The sequence below is a fragment of the Bufo gargarizans genome, unplaced genomic scaffold, assembly GCF_014858855.1.
Source record: "Bufo gargarizans isolate SCDJY-AF-19 unplaced genomic scaffold, ASM1485885v1 original_scaffold_1694_pilon, whole genome shotgun sequence".
In the NCBI taxonomy this organism is placed as follows: Eukaryota; Metazoa; Chordata; class Amphibia; order Anura; family Bufonidae; genus Bufo; species Bufo gargarizans.
The window spans coordinates 64,291-90,942 of NW_025334470.1; the positions used below are offsets into that span (position 1 = coordinate 64,291).

At 49.4% G+C, this 26,652-nt stretch overlaps 1 protein-coding gene across 1 annotated transcript in view; it reads left to right on the plus strand.

Moving 5' to 3' along the window:
- Window positions 1-26,652, plus strand: part of LOC122923533 (serine/threonine-protein kinase mTOR-like) — a 240,185-nt gene that overhangs the window by 57,977 nt on the left and 155,556 nt on the right. The window contains exons 12-15 of the mRNA XM_044274360.1: window positions 129-275; window positions 352-494; window positions 571-733; window positions 2,468-2,613. Of these exons, the coding sequence (XP_044130295.1) occupies window positions 129-275; window positions 352-494; window positions 571-733; window positions 2,468-2,613 (599 nt within the window). The remainder of the gene's footprint in view (window positions 1-128; window positions 276-351; window positions 495-570; window positions 734-2,467; window positions 2,614-26,652) is intronic.

The following is a 26,652-nucleotide window of genomic DNA, read 5'->3' on the forward strand; positions in this document are numbered from 1 at the left end:
TATACACCTCTTCATGTTAACTTCCAGACTCCTGTGGCATACATATGCAGCGCAGGATTGGAGGGGGTTAATGCAGCGAATCATTGATTGGGCAGGGGCTCCTAATTTTATTTTATTTTTACCACTAGGGTTACACTCTTGCAGATGAAGATGAGGATCCATTGATTTATCAGCATCGGACAGTGAAAGGAAACTTGGGAGAAACCTTTTCTAGTGTCCCATTGGATAGTGGACCTATTAAGAAGCTGCATGTCAGCACCACCAATCTACAGAAGGTAATGTAGGAAACATTCAAGACAATATCCTAGATGGGCATCTTCCTGAAGCCTATTGGTTTTCTCAAATTGTCAGGCCTGGGGAGCAGCCCGTAGAGTGTCCAAAGACGACTGGTTGGAGTGGCTGAGGCGACTCAGCTTGGAGCTACTGAAAAACTCCTCTTCTCCAGCTCTTCGTTCCTGCTGGTCTTTGGCACAAGTGTATAACCCTCTGGCCAGGTGAGCTCTCTACTCAGTGATTCATTTGATAGACTTGCAAGTTATGTGGCTGAATGTTTCTTCTTTTTATATGCAGAGATCTGTTTAATGCAGCTTTCCTTTCCTGCTGGTCGGAGCTGAATGAAGATCAACAGGGTGAGCTGATCCACAGTATTGAATTGGCGCTGACGTCGCAGGACATTGTTGAGGTTACACAGACACTCCTGAATCTGGCAGAGTTTATGGAGCACAGTGACAAGGTATTCCCAGCAATCTGAGAGCGGTAGTCATGCACGGTGCTCTCACTTCTACGTTTAGAGAATTGTACAAGTGGTCCCTCAAGATACAATATTAACTGGTTCTGGGACCACCAGTGATGTTTAGTAAAGCTAGTAATTGGTTCCAAAACCCCAACATGTCATCCCAGGATAGAAGAAAATGAAGATTTATGAATCGTAAGACAGATAAAGGAAGTCGTTAGGGCCCTAATACACTTTGAGTTTGGGACAATTATCAGGAGTATCCATTCCCGATAATTGACTCGTATAATCAAGCATCCGATAAAGAAGCAAACACTCATTCACTGGCTGATCAGCAACTTTCATTAAGATGAAAGATGCCCCATCATCAGCGCATCTTCCTGTGTAATCAGTAATGTGCTGCTGAATAAGGGAGGAATCGCTGCAGTAACAGTCCTCCTCCCACATTCAGTATGCATCGGCCCGTGTAATCAGACCAGTGCCAATGGATATGTGATCTTCCATTGGTGCTCGCTGAACGTCAAGCAGTGCAAGGGACCACTTGCAGTGTAATAACACCCTTACATATAACAGTCAGGAATGGATGCTGGCTGCTGTAAGGCTTCCAGAAGAGCAGCACATCCTGTCACAGACAGAAGGTGGTACAGAACATGTAGTACCAAACTGTACTGGAAAGAGGAGCATCTAGATATCGGTAGTTAACCAGAGGTAGTTAACCAGAGAAATTGTCTAGTTTCAACTTCTGATGGTTCAGGAAGATGGTTGTAAGTTGAAAACATGGTGTCCCCAGGGACCAGTTGACTTCTTCTAGTAATATTGTGCATAGAATCCATAGCACGTGAGAGCGGCTGTTGGATCCTTCTGCTCCTGTGGTTGAGCAGAAGAACTTGGGCACAGGTTATACACAGCCAACCAGCAGTTTAGAAGGGAACGTGGCAGCTGGACCCCATTGGGCTTGAATCTTGTATTCCTGCCGCCAGATTCTTTCATTTCAATATGCAGTGCCATAGCTTGCTGAGGATGACCAATGTGGTAAAGTGGGAAGTTTCTTTCCGTGGTCTCGCTTGATGCTTTGGAAAACCATAGACAGCAGTTCGTGTGTTGGCAGGCTTGTAGTTAGTTTACCTGGCATTGGTTTTTTTCATCTCCTTATTGTCATCATGCTTACTTTCTCCTGACCAGGGTCAAACACATCAAGGTTTCTAGTTGGCAATGGTAACTTTTGGCCTGAGATGGTCCATATCCTGTTTGGCCCTCAGTAGGGAGTGTGCCTAATGTATACTCATTGGGGGAGATTTATCAAAACTGGCTTAGTGGCCATAGCAACTAGATTTCTCCTTTCATTTCCCAAAGGAGGTCTGAAAAAGGTGGAATCTGATAGTTGCTATGGGCAACTAAGCCAGTTCTGCGTTACACCAGTGTTGATAAATCTCCCCCAATGAGTGTACATTAGGCACACCCCATACTCCTTACTGCATGGTAGTGCTACTATAATACTACTACCTCTACCATCTAGTCAAGTTTCTGGGTAAAGGCAGCATGCATGACTTCCATAGATGCCTCAGGATTTTGCTTCCTTATTGAGAATATTATATAATGTTCAGTCTTGTCACATCCAAGCTGCATTTCTAGTGATGGTTTCCACATTTACTGTGGCCTCTCTGCCGGCTGTGTGCGCTTGGTCTAGGCCTATATTTATAGTAATAATGTGACCTCTGTCTCATATTTCCCTAGGGCCCCTTGCCATTACGAGACGACAATGGAGTGGTCCTCCTTGGAGAAAGGGCATCCAAATGCCGAGCGTATGCCAAAGTGTTACATTACAAAGAGTTAGAATTCCAGAAAGGACCCTCCCCCGCAATACTGGAGTCCCTCATCAGGTAGGGAGGCTGTAACGCACGTACGTCTCCATGTGTGTGGTCTGATCTTTGACATTTGAGCTCTCACCACTGTCTTTTTCAGGCCCAATAATAGTGTCTTCACAAATTCCTCACTTTCCTACATCCAGATGACAGCTGTCACATTCTGTAGCCTTCCAGCCTCCCTTACGCTTATGGCTGTGGCACGCAAGTGACATTTTGGTGCCCAAGAACTGAAGCCTCGTTTATTGTTGGCTTCCAAGTATTTATAATGGACTCCAAACGCTAGTCACAATATAGTGGCCTAAACTCATTTACAGTCTTCCCTGGGATCCATATCGCATCTGATTATTCATTTTGTCACCTATTGTTTAAGGGGTTGTGTCATTCTGACTACCCCTTATTGAAACAAAGCCAACCTGATGATGAGCTGATACTGGCGGAATAAGTTGTGGCCATCCATTTTCCTTTCATGCTGCAATGTAGGATTATATGAAATGGTTGTAATAAATGGCTGCTATGTGATGAATGGTTGGGGCCTGGTCTACCTGTTCTGCATTCTGGCTCACACATAGGGGAGGGGAGTCACATGTGGGACCACCCTTGAGCTCTCTATGGCCAAATAGGGCATACGGAAAGGGGTTGTCTTAGGCCTAGTTCACACTTCAGTGTTTGGTCAGTGATTTCCATCAGTGATTTGTGAGCCAAAACCAGAAGTGGAGCCTCCATAGACATTAGGTAGAAGGGAAAGATCTGCTCCTGTTCTATGTTTAGAGCTGCACCTGGTTTTGGCTCACAAATCACTGATGGAAATCACTGACCAAACACTGAAGTGTGAACGAGGCCTTAGTGTATTTGTTATAAAGGTTCATTAACCCCTTAAGGACTCAGCCCTATTTCACCTTAAGGACTTGGCCATTTTTTGCAAATCTGACCAGTGTCACTTTAAGTGCTGACTTATCCAGGCCATTCTGAGATAGTTTTTTCGTCACATATTGTACTTTGACACTGGTAAAATGAAATAAAAAGATTTATATTTTTTTCCTAAAAAAAATACCTAATTTACCCAAAATTTGGAAAAATTAGCAAATTTCAAAGTTTCAGTTTCTCTACTTCTGTAATACATAGTACTACCCCCAAAAATTGCGATGACTTTACATTCCCCATATGTCTACTTCATGTTTGAATTATTTTGGGAATGATATTTTATTTTTTGGGGATGTTACAAGGCTTAGAAGTTTAGAAGCAAATCTTGAAATTTTTCAGAAATTTACAAAAACCCAATTTTTAGGGACCACCACAGCTCTGAAGTCACTTTGCGAGGCTTACATAATAGAAACCGCCCAAAAATGACCCCATTCTATAAACTTCACCCCTCAAGGTATTCAAAACTGATTTTTACAAATGTTGTTAACCCTTTAGGTGTTGCACAAGAGTTATTGGCAAATGGGGATGAAATTTGAGAATTTTTTTGCCTAATTTTCCATTTTAACCCATTTTTTCCACTAACAAAGCAAGGGTTAACAGCCAAACAAGAATTTATCTTTATTGCCCCGACTCTGCCGTTTACAGAAACACCCCATGTGTGGCCGTAAACTACTGTACGGCCACACAGCGGAGCGTAGAGGGAAAGGTGCGCCATATGGTTTTTGGAAGCCAGATTTTGCTGGACTGTTTTTTTACACCATGTTCCATTTGAAGCCTCCTGATGCACCCCTAGAGTAGAAACTCCATAAGTGACCCCATCTAAGAAACTACACCCCTCAAGGTATTCAAAACTGATTTTTACAAACTTTGTTAACCCTTTAGGTGTTGCACAAGATTTAAAGGGAACCTGTCACCGGGATTTTGTGTATAGAGCTGAGGACATGGGTTGCTAGATGGCCGCTAGCACATCCGCAATACCCAGTCCCCATAGCTCTGTGTGCTTATATTGTGTAAAAAAACAAAAACTATTTAATACATATGAAAATTAACCTGGGATGAGTCCTGTCCCTGACTCATCTCACGTACAGGACTCATCTCAGGTTAATTTGCATATGTATGAAATCGTTTTTTTTACACAATAAAAGCACACAGAGCTATGGGGACTGGGTATTGCGGATGTGCTAGCGGCCATCTAGCAACCCATGTCCTCAGCTCTATACACAAAATCCAGGTGACAGGTTCCCTTTAATGGAAAATAGAGATACAATTTCAAAATTTCACTTTTTTGGCAGATTTTCCATTTTAATATTTTTTTTCCAGTTACAAAGCAAGGGTTAACAGCCAAACAAAACTCATTATTTATGGCCCTGAGTCTGTAGTTTACAGAAAAACCCCATATGTGGTCGTAAACTGCTGTACGGGCACACGGCAGGGCGCAGAAGGAAAGGAATGCCATGTGGTTTTTGCAAGGCAGATTTTGCTGGACTGTTTTTTTTTTTTTTTGTTTTGTTTTTTACACCATGTCCCATTTGAAGCCCCCCTGATGCACCTCTAGAGTAGAAACTCCAAAAAAGTGACCCCATTTTAGAAACTACGGGATAGGGTGGCAGTTTTTTGGTACTAGTTTAGGGTACATATGATTTTTGGTTGCTCTATATTACACTTTCTCGTGCATGGCATTGGGGGACACAGCACCATGGGTATATGTCCAACTACCACTAGGAGGCAACACTAGACATAAAAAGTGTTGGCTCCTCCCCGTTGAGCTATACTCTCTCCACAGACACTAGGCAGCTCAGTCTTGTTCTAGTGTCCATAGGAGGCAGACCTGACCTGCTTTTTTTGTGCAGGTCATCCTGCTACTTTTTTATTTTATTTTTTCTTCAATTTTTTTTTTTTCTTTCTTTCGCTGCAGGTTTCAGCGTGCGGCAGGGGTGGCTCCATCGTGTTCCACTTTAGTTGCCCCCCTGCGGGCGTGTACTCGGGTACCTGGCAGCCACCCAGTCCCCACTTGTAACTGATTCCGCAGTGGAATTCCGGTAGACCCACGGCTCCCGTGTTGAGTCCGCCGATGGGGTGGTCATTGCTGCACCTGAAGACATCGGAAGGTAAGTAGGGATCCAGATCCATTGTGGGGGCCCTGTAGTCCCCTTCTCTCTCCCTCCCTCCCTCCCTCCCTCCCCCTCCAACTCCCTCCCATGGCTTCTTGGGGTCTAAAGCACTTTGCTGGGTGGTCCACCCACTTATTTTAGGGAGGCCCATTTCTCCTTTGGGTCCGGCACTTCCACGGATGTCGCAGCATTCCCGCATTAATGGGGGTCATTTTCGGGTGTTTTCCTGAGAGGGTTTTGTTAAAACCACCCTAAAATAGGGCATTTTAGATACACTCTGGTGTTCCAGATCAATGTACCCCCCCAGGGGTTAATATCCACGCGTGGCTGAGAGACTGGACACTGACACAGAAGTTGGTCAAAGCAATCTCTAACTTTATTACATGGGCTAAGCGTATATGAATCTTCAGAAGAGGGCAGTCCTCTGAGGCTAAAACATTGTTTCTCGCCCAGTTTCCTTGGGGGACACAGAAGACCTTGGGTATAGCTCATCTCCCTAGGAGGCGTGACACTAAGAAAAAACTGTTAAGCCCCTCCTCCACAGCTATACCCTCAGCCTGGAGAGAAAGGCTGCCAGTTTTTGCTTAGTGTCCAAGGAGGCAAGACACTCCCTGCTCTGCAGGGCTGTTTTCTCCTTGTTTAAATTTTGATTAACTTTTTTCTTCTTTTCTTTTTGTTCCAGATAATCAGGGACAACAGAGTCGCACTAGACCTCTCTGTTTCTCCCGAGGTCGAGCTGCGCCAGTGCCGGTCATCCGCACTGCTGCCTCCCCCACAGAAGGCAAGGTGGACCAGGGCAGCCCAGCTCCCCTGCATCCCGCCAGCGCAAGGGTCGCCCGCACGCCAAGCCCCTCTTCCAGCGTCCTGCCACTACGGTGCCAGTAGCTGAAGGGGCGACCCTGCTGGAACGGACCGAGGGTGAAGACTGCTATGGTGAGAGAGTGGATTCTCCAGCCCTACGACCTCCTCCCCACCACCCCGGTCTCCTGCGTGACTGACCCCCATACTGGTAGCCTATCCAAGCAGAGTGGCTATTGGGTGGCCCTGCTGGACCTAGGCTGGTCCCTGGGGTGTCGCAAGGCGGCAATCTGCTACAGCACTCACCCATTCCCTCTTCATAAGCTGGCTGCAGGATGGAGATCCGCGCAACGAGGGGGCGCTTGCCGGTGCGCTGCTCAGGGCGCCGCAAAAAATTTAGTCCAGGCTTCGCGGTGCTCCTTCCCGGGCCCCTGACTCTTCCTGGCCGCGGGGTGGGCTCCCGCGGCCGGCGTTACATGTGCGAGCTATGCTCCAACTAGGCCCGGCCCTCCATCGGTCGGCCGGACGCCGCAAATTTTGGCCCAGGCATCGCGGCCTGCTGGGCCACACCTCACGCTCCTCTCGGGTCCCTGATTCTTCCAGCCGCGGGGTGGGCTCCCGCGGCCGGCATTGGCTGGAGCTGTGCTCCAACAGGCCCCGGCCGGCCGTCGGTGCATTCCGCTGCATAGTTTGTTCAGGCTTCGCGGCCTGCTGGCCGCAATTCCGGCGCTCGGGGTGGGCTCCCGCGACTGGTATGGGGGCTCCCGCGGCCGGTATGTGGGCACCCGTGGCCGGCTTAGGCCCGGCCGGTACTTTAAATGCTTGCGGCCCCGGTCAGCCGGGCGCCGCTAAAATTTAGGCCCCGGCTTCACGGCCTACTAGGCCGCAAATTCAGGCCTCTGTGGGGGGGGGGGGGGGGGGGGGGGAAACTCTCCAAGCGCGAATTCTTCCCGCCTTGAGGTTCCCCCGCCCCCAAGAGTTCGCAGCGCCGCCCCCCAGGCCAGATGCCTGTTAACCCTTTGGGTACTGGCCGGCTCCTGATGGGCCTGTACGGCCTGTGCCCCTGTATGGTGGCCCCCCTTTCTGCCTCAGGGAGGCTGTAATATTAATAAAATAAAATAAAAAAATATAAAAAAAATATATATATATATATATAATTTTGTTTTAAATAACTGGGCTTGTGGGCTGCGCAGGACGCGGCAGCCTCATCATTCGGTATGCTGTCTGTATGCATGCCCCCCTCTCTTAGGCGGTATGTCGCGCTCACCGGCTGCGGCGCTGGCCAGGGCATGTTCCCCCTCCCAGGCGTTTTCTTGCCCTCTCCCGGGATACGGCGCTGGCCAAGTGCATGCAAAAAATTTTCTGGCCAGAATTCGTCACCCAGTTCTGGTGGCTGCAGGTGCATGGCCCTCCTTCCTAGGCGGAATACTGCACTCTTTCTGGCTGCGGCCTGGCCTTGTGCATGCCCCCCTTTTCTAGGCGGACTGCTGCACTCTCACCGGATGCGGTGCTGGCCATGTGCACGACCCCCTTCCACAGGCGGGACGTTGCACTCACTGGATTCGCTGCCGGCCATGTGCATGAACCCCTTCATAGGCGGAATACTGCACTCTCACCGGTTACGGTGCTGGCCATGTGCATGAACCCCTTCCATAGGAGGTATACTGCACTCTCCCCGGATACGGTGCCGGCCATGTGCACGTTCCCCTTCCATAGGCGGATCACTGGACTCTCACTGGATTCGCTGCCGGCCATGTGCATGAACCCTTCCATAGGCGGAATACTGCACTCTCACCGGATACGGTGCCGGCCATGTGCGTGTACCCCTCCCATAGGAGGTACACTGCACTCTCCGCGGCTACGGTGCCGGCCATGTGCACGTTCCCCTTCCATAGGCGGAACACTGAACCTCACTGGATCCGTTGCCGGCCATATGCATGACCCCCCCCCCCCCCCTTCCGTGGGCGGTGTGCCGCACTCACTGGATTCGCTGCCGGCCTTGGACATGTCTCCTTTCCTCAGGCGACATACGTACACTCTCACTGACTGTGTTTGTTCTCCATGGCGGGGTGCTCGCACTCTCACTGGATGCGATGCTGGCCATGTGCATGACCCCCATTTCTGGGCGGAATACTGCACTCGCTGGGTGCGTTGCCGGTCATGAGCATGCCCTCTAACTTGGGGGAATGCTTGCACTCCCATTGGAATCTGTGCTGGTCTTGTGCATGGCCACCCCTTATTCCATGGGCGGCATTTTGCACGCTCACGCGATCCACGGCTGTCCGTGTTTATGCTGTGCTTGACTGGTACACGTCCCCCTTCATTGGCAGAAGTGGTGCACTCTCACGAAATTCGGTGTTGGGTGGTTTTTTGCACAATCACTTACTGATAGAATAACCCTGTGCATGCCCCCTTTCCATAAGTGTACCTTCCTGCGTTCTGCTGGACATGTGCGGCCATGGGCATGGCCCCCTTCTGGGCGGAATATGGTATGTCCTACTTTTCCGAAGTAGGTACTGGCCTTGGTATCCCCCCCCCTTTTTGGGGCGGGCTTCTGCACTCTTGCCGACTGCAGTGTTGCCCAGGTACATTTCCCCCCTTTTCTGGGCGGACTGCTTGCGTTCCATTGCATGCCGTGCTAGTCTTGGGCATGACTGCCTTTCAGGTTGCACTTTGCACTTCCGTTGGTACGGTTGGACTCTGGCTGGTCCTTCGCTGAGTGACTATTTTTTGCAGTGAGCGGACTTTCTGGTGCGCTCTGTCCGTTGTTTGGGCCGGGTATGCCTTCTCCTCCCATGGGTGGGTTGGCCTTCTCACTGCTTACGGGGCTACTCGTACGTATGCCTCCCTTTCTCCTGCGACTTTTTTCTTTTGAGATACGTTGCTTGAAGCAAGCCTTGCACTATTCTCTAAAGAGCTCATTCTGTCCACCTGTGTGAGCCTAAGGTGGTGTTCAACAAACAGCAAATGAATGCCCAATGTGTTCAAAGGTATATACCTTATATATAAGTAGACGAGCTCTACTTGTTCGCTACTGCACCGAGCTGGGTGGTACTCATTCCTTTCGTTGGCCCTTCCGCCCGGGGTTTGTTCGTGGTCCCTAGTCACGTACCCATTCGTCCTCCCGCGGCATTGTTTCCCTGCGTTAGTGGTCACATGGTCGAGAGTGCTGTCTGCAGCGTCCCTCGAATTCTGCGTTTTCTCTGGCGGGACTACGGTTCCCTCGCCTACTGCCAATTCCTCCTCTTCAGATGCGGTGTGGTATGAGTCCTTCCGGTTGGCGCCCTCTGCGCTTCAGTCTGATCTGTTACCAGGTTCGGGCCGCTCTTCTCGGGAAGGTCACCCAACTTCTCTTGGGTTCTTCAGGGTATTCGCCTTCTGCGAGGCGGTGAACCGGGCGTGTCGGTGTAGCGGGGTTCTGCTCGTGAGCTGTCCTATGGCTTCCCTGTTGCCCACCCCTCCTTTCGGTTGGAGGGTGTTATGCCGGCCTCTGTCTCGACTGCCTTTTCTCGCCGGCTCTGTTTGGCTCCCGCTCGGTACAGATCACTCCGATGTGGCTTCTGTCCCGGCCACGCTTCAGAGGCTGTTCCTTCACTGCCCTCCCCTCGGGGAGAGCATGGTTGTTCATGTGGATGGTTCCGGTGTTCCTTTTGGCCTAGTACTGTCTCCCTTGTTCACACTGGCTGTACTAACTGTGTGCCTATTTACCGGGTCTGCCGCGTTCTGTCCTCCAGCTGGGTGCAGATTGCGTTTTTTCCATTCTCGGCAATGGTTCTGCTATGGACTTACCTTCTCGGTAACTTGGGAGGACTACCATTCGGTCAGGATTGCCCTTGGATCTCCCACACCGGGACTGTAGAACGTCTTCCGTTCTGCCCGTGTTCCTGGTCTGCGCCTGATCTCGTTGGGTTTTCACCCGCTTGCCCAGGCGACTCTAGCGGGCTCGTTAGTGTTCGCTCCTGGCCGTGTTTCGTCCAGGATCTGTTGTAGGACTTAGGGTTTTTACCTGGGGTTCTGTGGGAAGCTGGGCGTTTTCCCCTCTCTGCCTTTCTTTCTCCATGGTTCTGTCTTTCTCCAGTCCGGCCTGGACCTGGGACTGGGACCCTGTTGCTTCAAGTGTCGGCGCTGTCCCTCCTCTTTCAGAGTTCCACGGCCCTCTGGGCCTGTCAAGACCTTCTTCCATTGAGCGGCTCTTGGGTTCCTTTTGTACTGCCCTCCGGTACCGCCCTGGGATCTACATACTGGGTCCTTGGCGCTCCTATCTTTCCTTTGGAGCCGTTACAGTAGTTCTCTCTACTCCTTCTGTCCTGTGCGGTTGTGTTTCCGTAGCCATCGGGTCTCTGATGGTGTCTGGGTGACGGTCCTTCTTGTTCCGAGCCTTCTGTCTTTCCCTAGGACAGGGCTGTTCTCCATCCCGTCTCTTCCTTCCTTCTGAAGGTGGGGTTTGTCTTTTTCAGTTCCGCGAGGCATTCGTCCTCCCCTTCCCGCCCCCGGGAACGGACACTTCACCGTTTGGACGTTGTTTGGGCCTTGCATTTTTACTTGGAGATCTCCGGCTTTTGTCGACGTTTGGTCTCTTGTGTTTCTAGGAGGTCCGTGCAAGGGTTGCGGCCTCCAGGGTGGCTTTCCTCCGCTTCTCAGAGTGGCTATTGCTGTGGTTACCGCACCAAGGGCAGGGTTCTGCTTTTGGTTTCACTGTTCATTTCACCAGAGCGGTCGGTGTCCCCTGGGCCGGAGGCATTGGGCTTCGGCCATGCATTTGTGCAAGGCGGTCACTGATCTTCCTTGCACACCTTACCGAGTTCTACAGGGTGCATACTCGGGCTTCAGCGGATGCTGTCTTGGGCTGCCTGGTCTGCAGGCGGCGGTTTCTTGATGCCTTTGGGTGCTTCGCCTTGGTGCTGTAGTCCCTCCCCTCTTGGACTGCTATTGAACGTCCCAAGGTCTTCTGTGTCCCCCAAGGAAACTGGGCGAGAAAAATAGATTTTTGTATAACTTACCAGTAAAATCTCTTTCTCGCTCTTTCCTTGGGGGACACAGCACCCACCCATTCTTTGTTTTTCTCTACACGAGTTTCCGAGTTTGTTTTACCCGTAGGGTAGTTGGCTTGTTAGTTCCACTTCTTGGGCTTTGCCTTTTCTCACTACTTGGACACGCAACTGGCAGCCTTTCTCTCCAGGCTGAGGGTATAGCTGTGGAGGAGGGGCTTAACAGTTTTTTCTTAGTGTCACGCCTCCTAGGGAGATGAGCTATACCCAAGGTCTTCTGTGTCCCCCAAGGAAAGAGCGAGAAAGAGATTTTACTGGTAAGTTATACAAAAATCTCGTTTTCATTGGTCAAAAAGGAAAAAGTGATAAGAGAAACAGAGATAACACTTCAACATCTGCACAGTGAGTACCACTTTGGAATGTGAACTAATGTAAACATCTGGTTACCATCGCCATTTTGTAATGGAGTTTATTCTAACAAGAATACTGCCTACGTCATATGTGACACTTCAAAGAGGTGCTTCTCTATAGGCAGTGAATAATATATACATATCATCAAGCCATATGATTGGCTTACGCATTCCACCTGTTCATGCATAAGGCAATACCTGACACTCTATGGGACACCTGTAGAAAGATGAGAAATCAGACACTTCCCACCACAGCACAGCTCTTTGCCCCCCTCTCTCTCTTCTCCAGTCTTGAAACAAAGAGGGGGGTGGGTGGGCACTTGGAAGTAGAAAAAGTTAACTCATTATAATTCTAGATATACAAAATATAGAATAAAATTCACACATCTTTAACAGTCCCCCCTTGAATTTCATTCTCTCCCTAAACCTAAACATCTGTCCCAATGCTCCGCCTCCTCTTCACCAGCTTCCATGACAAGCCATACCTAGCGAACAGCCTCCCGTGACACTGGATTTGAGCACGGGGAAGTCAGATGATCTTTCCCTAACTGGCGTTAACATTATATGGGGGAACTGGAGGTCATCAGTGCTCCTGATTTTCTGGATCAAAGTTTTCATACAATTTTCCATATTCTTTTGAGTCATGATCAACAGTCACACAAGGGAAAACCAGTCTCAACACTTCCTTGAAATCAATCCAATTATGCTTTTCTTTGAGCTTCACTGTGCTTGTGGTCAACAACACTCGGAATGGACCATCAAACCAGGGTTTTGGGACTTTTCTAGCGTGTCTTTTCCTACCACCCAATCTCCAGACACAAGTGGGTGGGTTCCTGGTACTTTATCAAAACCTGGAAGTGAAGCAAAAACTCGAAAATGTACTTTAGTCAAATGCTTATACAAAACTGATCACATAATCTGTCAGACAACCATGTTGCATCTGGAGCTGCTGTGGGAAGTAAAATCCTATTCTAGGGGCCGACCCAAAAAGGACCTTATAGGGAAAAAGGCCTGTCTCACGGTTAGGCGTATACCTTACTAAAAGAGGGCTACCAGCAGGCACTCTATTAAGGCTTTGCATCTTTAACTTAGTATCCCGTTCAGTTCCTTTTTCCTACTCTACTGCTGCTTTGTGGATGGTACGAAGCATGTAAGGCCTGTCCTACACCCAAAACCTTCGTCATCTCCTGCATCACTTCACCTGTGAAGTCAACACCTGTGTCACTTTCAATGATCTAAGGTACCCCATACTTGCACACAACTTCGGCCATAATCTTCTTTACTTCTTTGGGTACAGTTTTGGCCATCCTGAAAACAAGTCATCACATATCAATACATACTCATACATGCCCCCCTTGGATATTTGAAAGTAGTCTGCAAACGTTGAAACAGATACAAAAAGCAAGACGTGTTTCTTGGGTACCTTAACCACCTTGCCCACGTTGTTCTGGGCACAAACCATTTATCCTTGAGTATGTCTGACTGTTACAGTGCTGAACCCTGGGGCGTACCATATGCTATGTACTAAATCACACATAGCAGTTTTTGTCTGGTGCATCACTCCATGGGTTGCCTGTGCCATCGTGGAGTAGAGGGACCTGGGAAGGTAAAGTTTCCCTTCTTATTTGTAGTCCCCCCTTTTTCATCCAACAGTCCCTTTCCTCCTTCCCCATCTTGTTCTGTAAGGTCTTAAGAACTTTCGGGAGACAGGAGGAGTTATTTCAGGGACCTGAACTGTGGCCACTTAAGACAGGGGTCTGCTTAGGTAATTTGGCAGCCATCTTTGCCGCCTGATCTGCCGTGGCTTTCCCCTTTGCCTCCTCTGCATCTGTTTACAGTGGCCTTTCGTTGCTATCATCACCCCTCATGTTAGTGACCAAGAGGGCTTCCATAAGAGGCCTCACTGCTTCCCCATTTTCGATGGGTTTACCTGAAGCAATCAAGGAGTCTCTGGCTTTCCATATGGGCCCATAGTCATGGGCTATCCCAAAGCACACCTGGAATCAGTGTAAATGGTGGCTGTTTTTCCTTCTGCATATCTGCAAGCCATCTTCAGAGTCTTTTAGCTCCACTTCTGAGCAGACATGTGTGGTAGTTCACGTTTAATCACCATTGCCCAACCTGTGTAGTACCTGCCATCCTGGCCATACCTCGATCCATCCACAAAGAGCATATGATCTAGATTACCTAATGGCTGATTTACCAAATCCCACTACCTCTTGTGACATCATCTGCAAACAGTCAGGAGCCTCTTCCTTTGAATCTGAAATAAAAGTTTAAAGTGCGGTGCCCTAACTCTTCCCTCCCCCTTGGTCCAGAGGCAACAGGGTGGCTGGGTCCAAAGTATTACACCTTTGGAGAGCAACATTGTCAGGCAACAAAACAATCATTTGCATTGTACGTTCATGAGGATAGATGTAATATCACCATCACTTTGTGGTTCAGAACTATCTCAGAGCTTTCATCAAGCATACACTGTAGCTAGTACAACTACTACAGCTCTGATGCAGAAAGGGGCACCTCTGGCCACAGGGTCAAGTCTGACTGAATATTATGCTACGGGGTGTTATTGCTGGCCATGCAGTTGGGTGAGGACAGCTGAGTCATGGCCACTCACTTCATAACAATACAATCTAAATGTAATAATCTGATAGGCTCAGTGTGGGGGAGCACAAAATTGCCAGTTCTAGGCATAAAAAGCATCTGCCACCTCATCTGTGAGGCGGTAGGGACTAAAGGACAAATCAATCACAGTGGAGTGAGTAGAGGTAATGGGAACCTGAGCCGACAAGGTGTGTGTGTGTGTATTGGGCACAGTGGCGTTGCTAGGGCTGGTGTCACCCGGTGCGGTAGAAAATGGTGTCACCCCCCCGGGTGACACCTGACAGTGTAGGCTATATGTATATAACAAACATATTTCATATGAAAACTTACAATTACTTGTCTTGGCCCTTGGGGATCTCGGACGCCACTTCCACACTTTGGCCGGGGGCTCGGCGGAGCTGATGTGTTTTATCCTAATGAGAAAGATTTCATAATAAGGATTTGGAGAAGGGGCAGAGGGAAAGCAGAGCAGGGAGAGGCTGGTGCTGCTACTAGGGGGCTCATACCATGGGGGAGTAATAAAGCCCACCATAATGCCCCCCCCCCCCCCCCAGTAGAAATAATTCTTATAATGTGTCAGTGCAAAAAATACCCCCCTGTAATGTCCCCAGTTGAGCTAATGTCCCCATAGTGCCTCCATAATGTGCCAGTATAAAATACCCCTATATAGTGAACCCAGTAAATGCCCCCATAGTGCTCCTCTCCCCCCTAGTGCCCCCATAATGTACCAGTATAAAATGCCCGATATATAGTGCGCCAGTAGATGCCCTCAGTGTCCCCCATAATTTGTAAGCATAAAATCCCCCTTCTCAGTGCCCCGTAGTAGTCCTCTCCCCCCTTCCCCATAGTACCCAACACAATGTGTCCCAGTATAAAATGCCCCTATACAGAGCCCCCATATAAAATAACCGTTCTTTGTGGCCTCAGTAGATGCCCCTATAGTGCCACCAATGTGCCAGTAAGAAGTGCCCCCATAGATGTCCCCCAATAATGTGCCAGTGAAATGTGCCCTCATAGATGCCCCTTAATCATGTGCCAGTAGCCTAAGCCCCCCATCAACATGTGCCAGTAGCCATAGGCGCCCCCCTATCATGTGCCAGTAGCCATAGGCGCCCCCTATCATGTGCCAGTAGCCATAGGGCCCCCTATCATGTGCCAGTAGCCATAGGGCCCCCTATCATGTGCCAGTAGCCATAGGGCCCCCCTATCATGTGCCAGTAGCCATAGGGCCCCCCTATCATGTGCCAGTAGCCATAGGGCCCCCCTATCATGTGCCAGTAGCCATAGGGCCCCCCTATCATGTGCCAGTAGCCATAGGGCCCCCCTATCATGTGCCAGTAGCCATAGGGCCCCCCTATCATGTGCCAGTAGCCATAGGGCCCCCCTATCATGTGCCAGTAGCCATAGGGCCCCCCTATCATGTGCCAGTAGCCATAGGGCCCCCCTATCATGTGCCAGTAGCCATAGGGCCCCCCTATCATGTGCCAGTAGCCATAGGGCCCCCCTATCATGTGCCAGTAGCCATAGGGCCCCCCTATCATGTGCCAGTAGCCATAGGGCCCCCCTATCATGTGCCAGTAGCCATAGGGCCCCCCTATCATGTGCCAGTAGCCATAGGGCCCCCCTATCATGTGCCAGTAGCCATAGGGCCCCCCTATCATGTGCCAGTAGCCATAGGGCCCCCCTATCATGTGCCAGTAGCCATAGGGCCCCCCTATCATGTGCCAGTAGCCATAGGGCCCCCCTATCATGTGCCAGTAGCCATAGGGCCCCCCTATCATGTGCCAGTAGCCATAGGGCCCCCCTATCATGTGCCAGTAGCCATAGGGCCCCCCTATCATGTGCCAGTCGCCATAGGCGGCCCCCCCTATCATGTGCCACTAGCCATAGGGCACCTCCTATCATGTGCCACTAGCCATCAGTATTGTACAGAAAAAAAAGGAAAAAAACACCTCCTTGGCAGCGATGTGATGCAGGCCTCTTCTGGCCTGTGTCCTGCACTGTGTACGGCTCAGGGCTTAGGCGGCGCAATGACGTCATCGCGCCGCCTGCGCCGGCCTCTGATAGCAGGGCTCCAGACTAAAAAAAATACCTAGTAGCCATTGGCTCCTGAACTGAAAAATTTAGGAGCCAAATTACATTTTTAGTCGCCAAATCAAAACCGAATGAAAATTTTGGTATCGTGACAACGCTACGCCGATCAGATCGGCGTAGGGTTGTTTCAATACCAAAATTTTGATTCGCTTTCATCACCATAAAAAAGTATTGCGATACTCAATACCAAGCAAAAAAGCCACGTGCATTTCGCATTTTATGAAACGTTCGGCCCATAATAGAACAGTCCTATCCTATTTTTTGGGGTGACAAGGTGACTAAAAAATGGCGAATGCTCACCGCATAGGAGATTTTTTAATAATTTAATAGTTTGGACTTTTCGGACGCAGCGCTATGTAATATGTTTATTGTATATATTTTTTATATGTAAAATTGGGAAAGGGGGGATTTAAACTTAATATTTTAGAGTACTTTCACACTAGCGTTTTTCTTTTTCGGCATAGAGTTCCGTCCTAGGGGCTCAATACCGGAAAAGAACTGATCAGGCATATCCCTATGCATTCTGAATGGAGTAATCTGTCCAGGATGCATCAGGATGTCTTCAGTTCAGTCATTTTGACTGATCAGGCAAAAGATAAAAGCGCAGCATGCTACGGTTTTATCTCCGGCGAAAAAAACTGAAGACTTGCCTGAATGCCGGATCCGGCATTTTTCCCCATAGGAACGTATTAGTGCCGGATCCGGCATTCAAAATACCGGAATGCAGGATCCGTCCTTTCGGTCTGCGCATGCCGGTAAAAATGTGTAAAAAGATACAAGATGGATCAGTCTGTCTGCATGACAAGCGGAGACATGGATTCATTCTTGCAATGCATTTGTGAGATGGATCCGCATCCGGTGAGGTGAACGCATTGCACCCGCACTGAATCCGGACCCATTCACTTTTATGGGGCTGTGCAGATGAGCGGTGATTTTCACGCATCACTTGTGCGCTGCGTGAAAATCGCAACATGCTTTATGTTGTGTGTTTTCATGCAACGCAGGCCCCATAGAAGTTAATGGGGCTGCGTGAAAATCGCATTGTATCCGCAAGCAAGTGCGGATGCTGTGCGATTTTCACGCTTGGTTGCTAAGATGAAAGTCTATTCACTGTGTTATTTTCCCTTATAGCATGGTTATAAGGGAAAATAATAGCATTCTTTAATACAGAATGCATAGTATAAGGTCAATATAATAAACATTGAGAGCGCCCCCCCCCCCCAGTATAATAAACATTGAGAGCGCCCCCCCCCAGTATAATAAACATTGAGCGCCCCCCAGTATAATAAACATTGAGAGCGCCCCCCCCAGTATAATAAACATTGAGAGCGCCCCCCCAGTATAATAAACATTGAGAGCACCCCCCCAGTATAATAAACATTGAGAGCGCCCCCCCAGTATAATAAAAATTTAGAGCGCCCCCCCAGTATAATAAACATTGAGAGCGCCCCCCAGTATAATAAACATTGAGAGCACCCCCCCAGTATAATATACATTGAGAGCGCCCCCCCCAGTATAATATACATTGAGAGCGCCCCCCCAGTATAATAAACATTGAGAGCGCCCCCCCCAGTATATAAAACATTGAGAGCGCCCCCCCCCAGTATATAAAACATTGAGAGCGCCCCCCCCCAGTATAATATACATTGGTGGCGCAGTGGGAAGTGCCAATGAGGGTTAAAAAAATAAATAAAAATTAACTCACCTCCTCCAATTGATCGCGCAGCTGCCGGTCTCCTGTTCTATCTTCAGGACCTGTGAAAGGACCTGTGGTGACATCACTGTGGTCATCACATGGTACATCATATGATCCATCACCATGGTAATGGACCATGTGATTAGCTCAGTGATGTCACCACAGGTCCTGAAGATAGAATAGGAGACCGGCAGCTACACGATCAACTGGAGGAGGTGAGTTCATTTTTTATTTATTTTTTTAACCCTCATTGGCACTTCCCACTGCGCCACCAATGTTAATTATACGGGGGGGGGGGGGGTGCACAAAATGTTTATTATACTGGGGGGGGGGGGGGGGCGCACTCAATGTTAATACAAATACAGGAGGCGGGTGCCGGAGTGAAATAGCGGAGTGGCAGTTAACCCCTCAGGTGCCGCTCCCTGTCATAGGTCGGGTACCGGCTATTTGATTCCGGCACCCGCCTCCTGTATTTGTATTACAGGTCAGTTTTCTTCATTGGTGGCGCAGTGGCCACAGACCCTCCCCTCCTCCTCCCATCCCTCTTCTCATTGGCGGAGGCAGCGGCAGCAGCAGCACACAGGGGGAGGGAGAGAGCCCCCCCCCCCTCCCTGCCTCTATGGAAGCGCCGGCCCTGCCTAAAGTTAGTTAGTTAAGGAGAACTCCGGCGGGTGACACCCCATCAGACTGGTGTCACCCGGTGCGGCCCGCACCCCCCTCGCAACGCCACTGATTGGGCACGATGTGGGTGTTAGAAACTGTGGCTTCATTAACGGCATGTAGGTCATGTACCATCCAATGGTGAGTGGTTTGCTTTTCTCAGCTTCTGGGAGTACTGATACAAGCATGGACCAGGAAATGTTGTCACTAATGGCCAACAAACATAGTTCCTGGTCGTTGAGGGCACCTTTACGCTTCACAGTGCCGTCCTCCTGATATGAGATACTAGCATGTACTTTTGCAAGCAAATCTGCACCCAGGAGGCAACAAGGGGCATTACCACTGACCAGCAAACGGGCAAGCTCATCTTGGTTAGGGGCAAATCTAATATGGATGGTTTCTTTTGAAAAGTGAGCGTACTACTTTCCCATTCACTTCTACCCAAAGACTGGTGTCCTTGGAGAGTAAATCATGGGAGGCCATGTTTGCTGTGCACAACTGTCTTGTCTGCTCCAGTATCAATCAAAAACGGGACTACTTCTTTTATCACCCAGAATGAGGGATATCATTGGGCCAGACTGAATCTGCTAAAAATGTTTAAGTAGAGCCAATACTGGATTTCCTGTTTCCTAATCTTAATCTAACTCCCCCTCCTTACCAGTCTTTGTGTTCTCCTTATGACAAAAAAACATGGGTTTCTGTGGGGACGGACAGTGATCCAGGCATGGTCAACATAGAATACAATCCTCTCGTGTGGTGTGGACGAGGAGTACAAAACACAGCACAACACTCTCTCTTCTGGGATCTGGGTCCCACAGACTCTGCAGGCCCACCATAGGGTGGCAGGCAGACTTTTTCCCTCACTTCAATGAGGCGTTTGACATCAGGGCTGAAGCAATGCCAAAGGAACACTACCTATGGTTAGCACTACTGAACCACTCAATGCCGCTTGATGTTACTCTGCATTTTGGCTTACAGAAGTATCCAACTTTTCCGATCGCAGAATTAATAGACTGGAAAACAAAACAGGACTTCTCATCTTCCATGGGAGTGTCTGTAACCAGGGGATGGGCACAAGGGCTTTCGTTGTCTGTAACGTCCACCCCTATACTGTCCCTCCGCTCGGAGTCATCTAAGTCCACTCCTTCAGTCGGACGCTGTGGTCCTCCCTCTTTCTGTCATTAGTGTCCCAGCATGAGAACAGAGCTCTGATGTGAAGCACAACACTTAACATGTAACAAGTAACTTCAAACATTGAAACAAACAGATCAGACAATACAGACATGAACACACAAAGGGCCCATAAGAAACTTTTCATTGACTTCAATTAAAAAAAAAAAAAAATAATATGTACAGCTTGATCAATGCTGTTGGCACCAATAAAAACCCCAAAACTTCCAAGAAAAATAAAAAAAAATCCTCAATGCGCATATTATAAAAAAAACAAATATCGTACTCCATACGCATTCATATAAATTTTCATGTACTAATTTTCACAAACGGCTCATAACCACGCCCTCATACATAAAAACTGAATTGCATTCACAGCTCTGCTAAAAACCTCCATCAGTCTTCACACATATTCGCCTCAATCTCAACTCAAAGCCACACCCATTCACATTCCACTGAATCATTTATGTCTTCCAGCCCACATTGTTTCATCCCAAAACTTGCAGCACAGACAAACACAGCTTTCCTGGAAACAGCCACACCACACCCAGAATTGCTTATGGTCTGTTATAATCATACAGTCATTTTGTTAAAAGCTGGATTCCCACAGTACACTGCTTGGGAAAGAAGAAAGAAAAAAGAAAATTATTGAACAATTCTTTGTCTTGTATAATATATTACACATCACTTACTCTGCATCATTCCCTCCCACCTTTTTCCTTCGTCTGCTCCCCTTATCTCAGGAATGTTTCTGTTAAGTTGGGGGAAGTGAGTCTCTGTAGCTCACACTGGATACAACACCTATCCATTAACTGACCATCTTTTACTGCTGTAATCTCTAGGATATTCCCTAGTTAAACACACATTTTATTAGGGTAACAAAACTTAACCGGTTCGTTTCGGAACATTTAACACAAGCGCCGTTCTGATTGCAGTCACTGGGGCACTTTATTTCTTTCTTGTTAATGCCATCAGTTAACATCCTGACACTGCTCTGTTTCTCACTCATTAGAACTCCCCCCTCAAAATCACAGGAGTTCTGATGCCCACAGTCTGTAAGCTCTAACTTCACAGATTCTTACAGATCTTCATCCCTGTTGCCAGGGGCGACCTCTGTCCGAGTCTACACTTTCTCTAACATTCTTTTTCACATTTTAACTTTCAATTCTTCCCTTGCTACTAGCTAGGGGCTGTATTTTCTCCTTCATAATTGTGGGACTGACCGATATCAAAACAACAGTATTTCAGACTGCCACACACACAAAACAGAGGAGTGATCAGCACCTTTAGCCCTTTCTTCCGCAGACAAAGGATTCACCCTCCCCTCTGGTTGGCTCAAATCTGACTATCACGTCTGACTAGTCAGCCGGGACTCCCCGCACCTCTTCCCCAAAACCAGGGGTCAGGCGGGCTCCGGCGCATCTTCCTGGGGTCAGGTCAGGTAGAGAATATCACTGCAGTCTTCCCCTTGATCAAAAGGTCATGAGAGGTTCTACCATCTTCCTAGGGTCAGGTCAGGTAGTCTCCGCAGTCTTCCATTAGATCAAAAGGTCATACGGCTCTACGCATCTTCCTGGTCAGGTCAGCCGGAGTTCCTTTGTCCCACACCTCGGCGCTACATCGCCCCCTTCCCAACCAGGAGGTTACTGTCCCCTCCCTTTGTCTGTGGTTTTACCGTCTGTGCTCAACTCGCTCCTCACATAAATCAGACACACACAAAACCTATACACACCAGAGTGATCTATCATTTCAGACTATTGGTTCAATAGACTCCAAGCTTTCAGCGTTACAGCCGACTACTATACTTACATGGGTACCACCTCACAGCAGACTGAGCTATCTGAGCATGACTAAGTAACTAGCAGAAAGGCAGATGAGAGAAAAAGTTTTCTCACCTTTCTTTGAGGTTGCAATCCTCTCTCCTCTGCCGTTCGTCAAGCTCAGGGGCCCGTCTTGTCAGCTGTCTGATGCTACGTTCGCTCAGAATCCAATCTGGGGTGCCATTTGTTAAAACCACCCTAAATTAGGGCATTTTAGATACACTCTGGTGTTCCAGATCAATGTACCCCCCCCCCCCCCCCCCAGGGGTTAATATCCACGCGTGGCTGAGAGACTGGACACTGACACAGAAGTTGGTCAAAGCAATCTCTAACTTTATTACATGGGCTAAGCGTATATGAATCTTCAGAAGAGGGCAGTCCTCTCTGAGGCTAAAACATTGTTTCATTGGTCAAAAAGGAAAAAGTGATAAGAGAAACAGAGATAACACTTCAACATCTGCGCAGTGAGTACCACTTTGGAATGTGAACTAATGTAAACATCTGGTTACCATCGCCATTTTGTAATGGAGTTTATTCTAACAAGAATACTGCCTACGTCATATGTGACACTTCAAAGAGGTACTTCTCTATAGGCAGTGAATAATATATACATATCAAGCCATATGATTGGCTTACGCATTCCACCTGTTCATGCATAAGGCAATGCCTGACACTCTATGGGACACCTGTAGAAAGATGAGAAATCAGACACTTCCCACAGCACAGCTCTTTGCCCCCCCCTCTCTCCTCTCCAGTCTTGAAACAAAGAGGGGGGTGGGTGGGCACTTGGCAGTAGAAAAAGTTAACTCATTATAATCCTAGATATACAAAATATAGAATAAAGTTCACACATCTTTAACAGTTTCCTCAATTTCCCTCGGGCCCGGTGTTCCTCCCACTCCGCAGTTGCTTCCGGACGCCTCCGTGATCGCGGGTGCCCGTTTCCGGCTGCACTTTCCTAATCTAGGCCCCGGCTTTTCGGCCGACTAGGTCGCAGGTCACGTGGGGCGGAGCCTTCTCTCCGCCCACTCCTGGCTTCCCGGGCTCTCTCATTCTCCCTCCCTCCTTGGAGGAGCCTGGAAGGGGCCTCGGCTCCTTGCTCAATCCAGCTCCAGCTGCCCTGCTGTGTCAGAGGGGCGGTTCTTCCTCCGGCTGCCGGTGTCACAGCGGGCGTGCACTCCGAATAACAGAACGCACCAACCAGGCTCTGGACGAGAGGCGGGGGAAGGGTCACCTCCTAGCTAATCCCTGACCTCTTTCCCTGCACAGCTCAGCCCACATACAGACCTTGAAGGTAGGTGTGATGTGTCCTCCAGCCTGGGCTGACAAAACCCTGAATTCCCTGAGATGGTGAAGTGGGGAAATAGGAGCAGACTGCTCGCACAGAACCTGGATGGGAAAGATGACACAAAACAACCAAACTAGAAATGACACTTATCTTCCAGAGCAGGAACAGACAGCCAACCTTCCCTCCTAGCTTCCCAGACCACAATGAGTAGTATAATACGCTCAGATCACTTGGCTGGAGTGCCATTTAAACTAATGACTCCACCCAGTGCACCTGATGAGAGGCGGATCTAGCACGGCACCAAAACAAACACTAACTTCGTGCTGCTATCCTGGCTGACCTCCGCACATCGTCAGAGTGGGGCATGACAGCCGGCTCCTTTCTCTTCACCGGGTCGCCATCTTCTCCTGCATGGGGCGTGCTGACACAGCTCCTGGGGTCTGGTAAGCAGCCTCTGGCTGATTTGCTCTGCAGGCTCCCCCCCATCTCCTTCCTCTCAATTGCCGCATTCTCCTGCAGCCCTGCCACCCTATTGCTGCTGCAGCACCTCTTGGGAACAGTGGGACCGGGGACAGCTAGGTCAGTCCTGCTGCTCTGAGGGCCTCCTCTCCCAGCCTCCTTATCGGATCGCCACGTATTTCACGTGCGTCCGTTGTCTACAGAGGTTTCCATGTGGTCGGCTTGCCCCCCCCCCCCCCTTTCCACCCTTTTGGGTAGGTCCCCCCTGAATGGGCTCCCTCCCTTTCGAACCATGGAAACCTTGCCTGACTCGCCCAATCCCCGGCAGAGTCGCTGGATCACTACCTACAAGTTGCGGTCCCCCCCCCCCCCAGGCTCACGCTCAGATACAGGGTGACGCAAGGAGTAGCCCAAGGACCAACCTCTGGTGGTATTAACTAGCTTCCACCCCTCCTCTGCATCCTTGGGTCGTCCCAGGACAGGCCTGAGGCTGGTGTCGAAGCCTTCTCTGTCAGTTGCCTCTGGGGACACCTCTGCATCGATTCCCTCGGAACAGAGCATCAGGCGGTCTTCCACCATACAGAATCCCTCTGTGATGTCAAGACAGACGCGCACGGAGGAACCTACCCTACCCAGGTTCCGGTGCCCCTCTAGTGGACTCTCGGATGGTGCTCTCCTGCCTGCACAGGTAATTACCGCTCTGTTAAGGCAGCCCTCTCAGTGCTTAGCAACTGGGACACCTACGTGGTGTCTCTGGTACGTATGCCCTCGTAGGCTGTACATGACAGACCTTCCTGGTCCCCCTATCCAGGGGCTATGTTCCAGGCAAGCTGATAATTCAGGCAAACGCCTCCTGTAGGGTTGGTAACCCTCCTCGGCCTCTAAAGGTTCTTTTGTAGTAGCCTGTATCAGAGAATACAGGACGGCTTTTATTGCTGTGGCGGTTAGTTCCTACTCTTACTCCAGATGCTGTAGCCATTACCCCTGGTTGGCTCGATGGTGTTCCACGTGGCACTATTTCCCCCTGCCGGGTGAGATATACAGGCCGCCTTCAATTGCCATGCAATTGCCCCTGTCTGTTTCCAGCCACCTTGCTCCCTTCATAGGTAGAGTTTCTACACCATCTCCAGATGCTGTAGCCAATACCCCTGGCGGGCTCTATTGTGTTCCATGCGGCCACATTTCTCCCTACGGAAGAGATATAGAGGCCACTTTCAATTGCCATAGAGATGCCCCTCTCTGGTTCTAGTGGGCACCAGGTTGCCACCTTGGTTCCTTCGTAGGTAGAGTACCTGCACCTTCTCCGGATGCTGTAGCCATTACTCCTGTCTGGCTTTATAGTGTACCATGTGGCATTTTCTCTCCCTTACCGGACGAGATATTGAGGCCTCCTCCAATTGCCGTGGCCATTGCACCTACCTCATCATAGTGTGCACCAAACAGCCATCTTACTCTTTTCTTAGGTAGATTCCTGCATCGTCTCCGACCTGCAACCGTTACACCTGTCTGGCTCTATGAAGTACTATGCGGCCCTGTTTCCCTCTGGTGAAATGGAGGGCCTCCTTCAGTTGCCATTGCACTTGCTTAACTGTGGTGAGCACCTTTTGTTCTTTGTGGTACCGTGTGGCCCTATTTTCTCCCTCCCGAGCGGAATATAGGTAGCATTGCTAACGCTGTAGCCGCTGGACTTCTCTGGTCCTAGGGTGCTCCATGCAGCCACATTGCTCTAATCTTAAATCTAGTGCCTCTACCATCTCCAGATGCTGTACCCATTGCACCTGTCTGGTCGTATCTCCGCACTACACAGCTGTATTGCTACTTTAACAGGTTGTGGACCTGTACCCTCCAAATGCAGTTGCATTTCCGGATGCTGTGGCGTTGTTTCCACTCTCCTTAGTGTGCAACATGCTGCCACTTTAGCTCGGTTTTAGGCGTGTATTTTTTTTAGCCCACGTGCTGGGCCCTATGGTGCACTCTGTGGCCCATACAGTTTCTGTATTACGGGGTGGTTCCTTCCCCGGACTCTATTCTATGCTCCAGACATGGTTTCTGCTCTTCTTTTTTGGTTCTTCCATACATCTGCCACTCCGTTACTGTCGTACTCTATGGTCTTCCTGTACTTTCTCAAGGCACTGTCTACAACAGGCCGTCCTGGTTCAGCATGTACATGGTAACCATATCTGGCAGGGGTGGGCCAGGCCTCCCCACCTCCTTTCTTGTCGGTCTACTGCTATTTCTGGTGTACCCAGTATATGGCTGATCTGTTCTGATCTGGTGGGTGGTCCACATACAACCACGCTCCCTACACCATGGCCAGGTGGTTGTTGGCTTTTGTGCTAGGATTGCTATTGCCATCCCTATAAAGTACTTCTGTCTGCGGCACTCTGCATTTCCCCATATTATAAAGGATTACCCGCTTTTTTCTGTTACAGGGTGGACCACTCCTGGTGGAGTACAGTGATCTCCACTGGATCTTTTTCCTTGTTGGGGTGGGACCACTCCTGGTGGAGTACAGTGATCTCCACTGGATCTTTTTCCTTGTTGGGGTACGTAGCTTGGTGAGCAACGGCCACTGCAGCGGTTTTCGGCCATCACTGGATGTCCTCCGCCACACGGAATCCTTCTGGGGTCAGCGTTTTTTCCTCGTTGGACGTCCTTCCTGATGGTCAGGGACGGATACACTGAGCACCACACACCTCCCTGGTAGGTGAATTTTCTGCTGATTGCTCTGGCATCGGACAGGATTCCGTAGTTCCTTCTGGGTCCGGGTGTTCCCTTATATTCTCTGCTTAGTTGTACTATATGACAGAGGGCAGTTCACTTGGACCTGGCTATGGTCTGCGACTGTCTGGTACTTTCTCCCCCTGGGAGTCTTCTGTGTGTCGGTCGCAGCTGGTTTCTACATTTCGTGTAGTCACTCCCAGTTTCTTTATAGCGACTTCGCCATTCCTTATGCGTATGGGTGTTTGTCGATTTTGTGGTACAACCCAAGCCGCTGTACTTGCCCTCCCGGGACAATGTATACAGATTCCTGG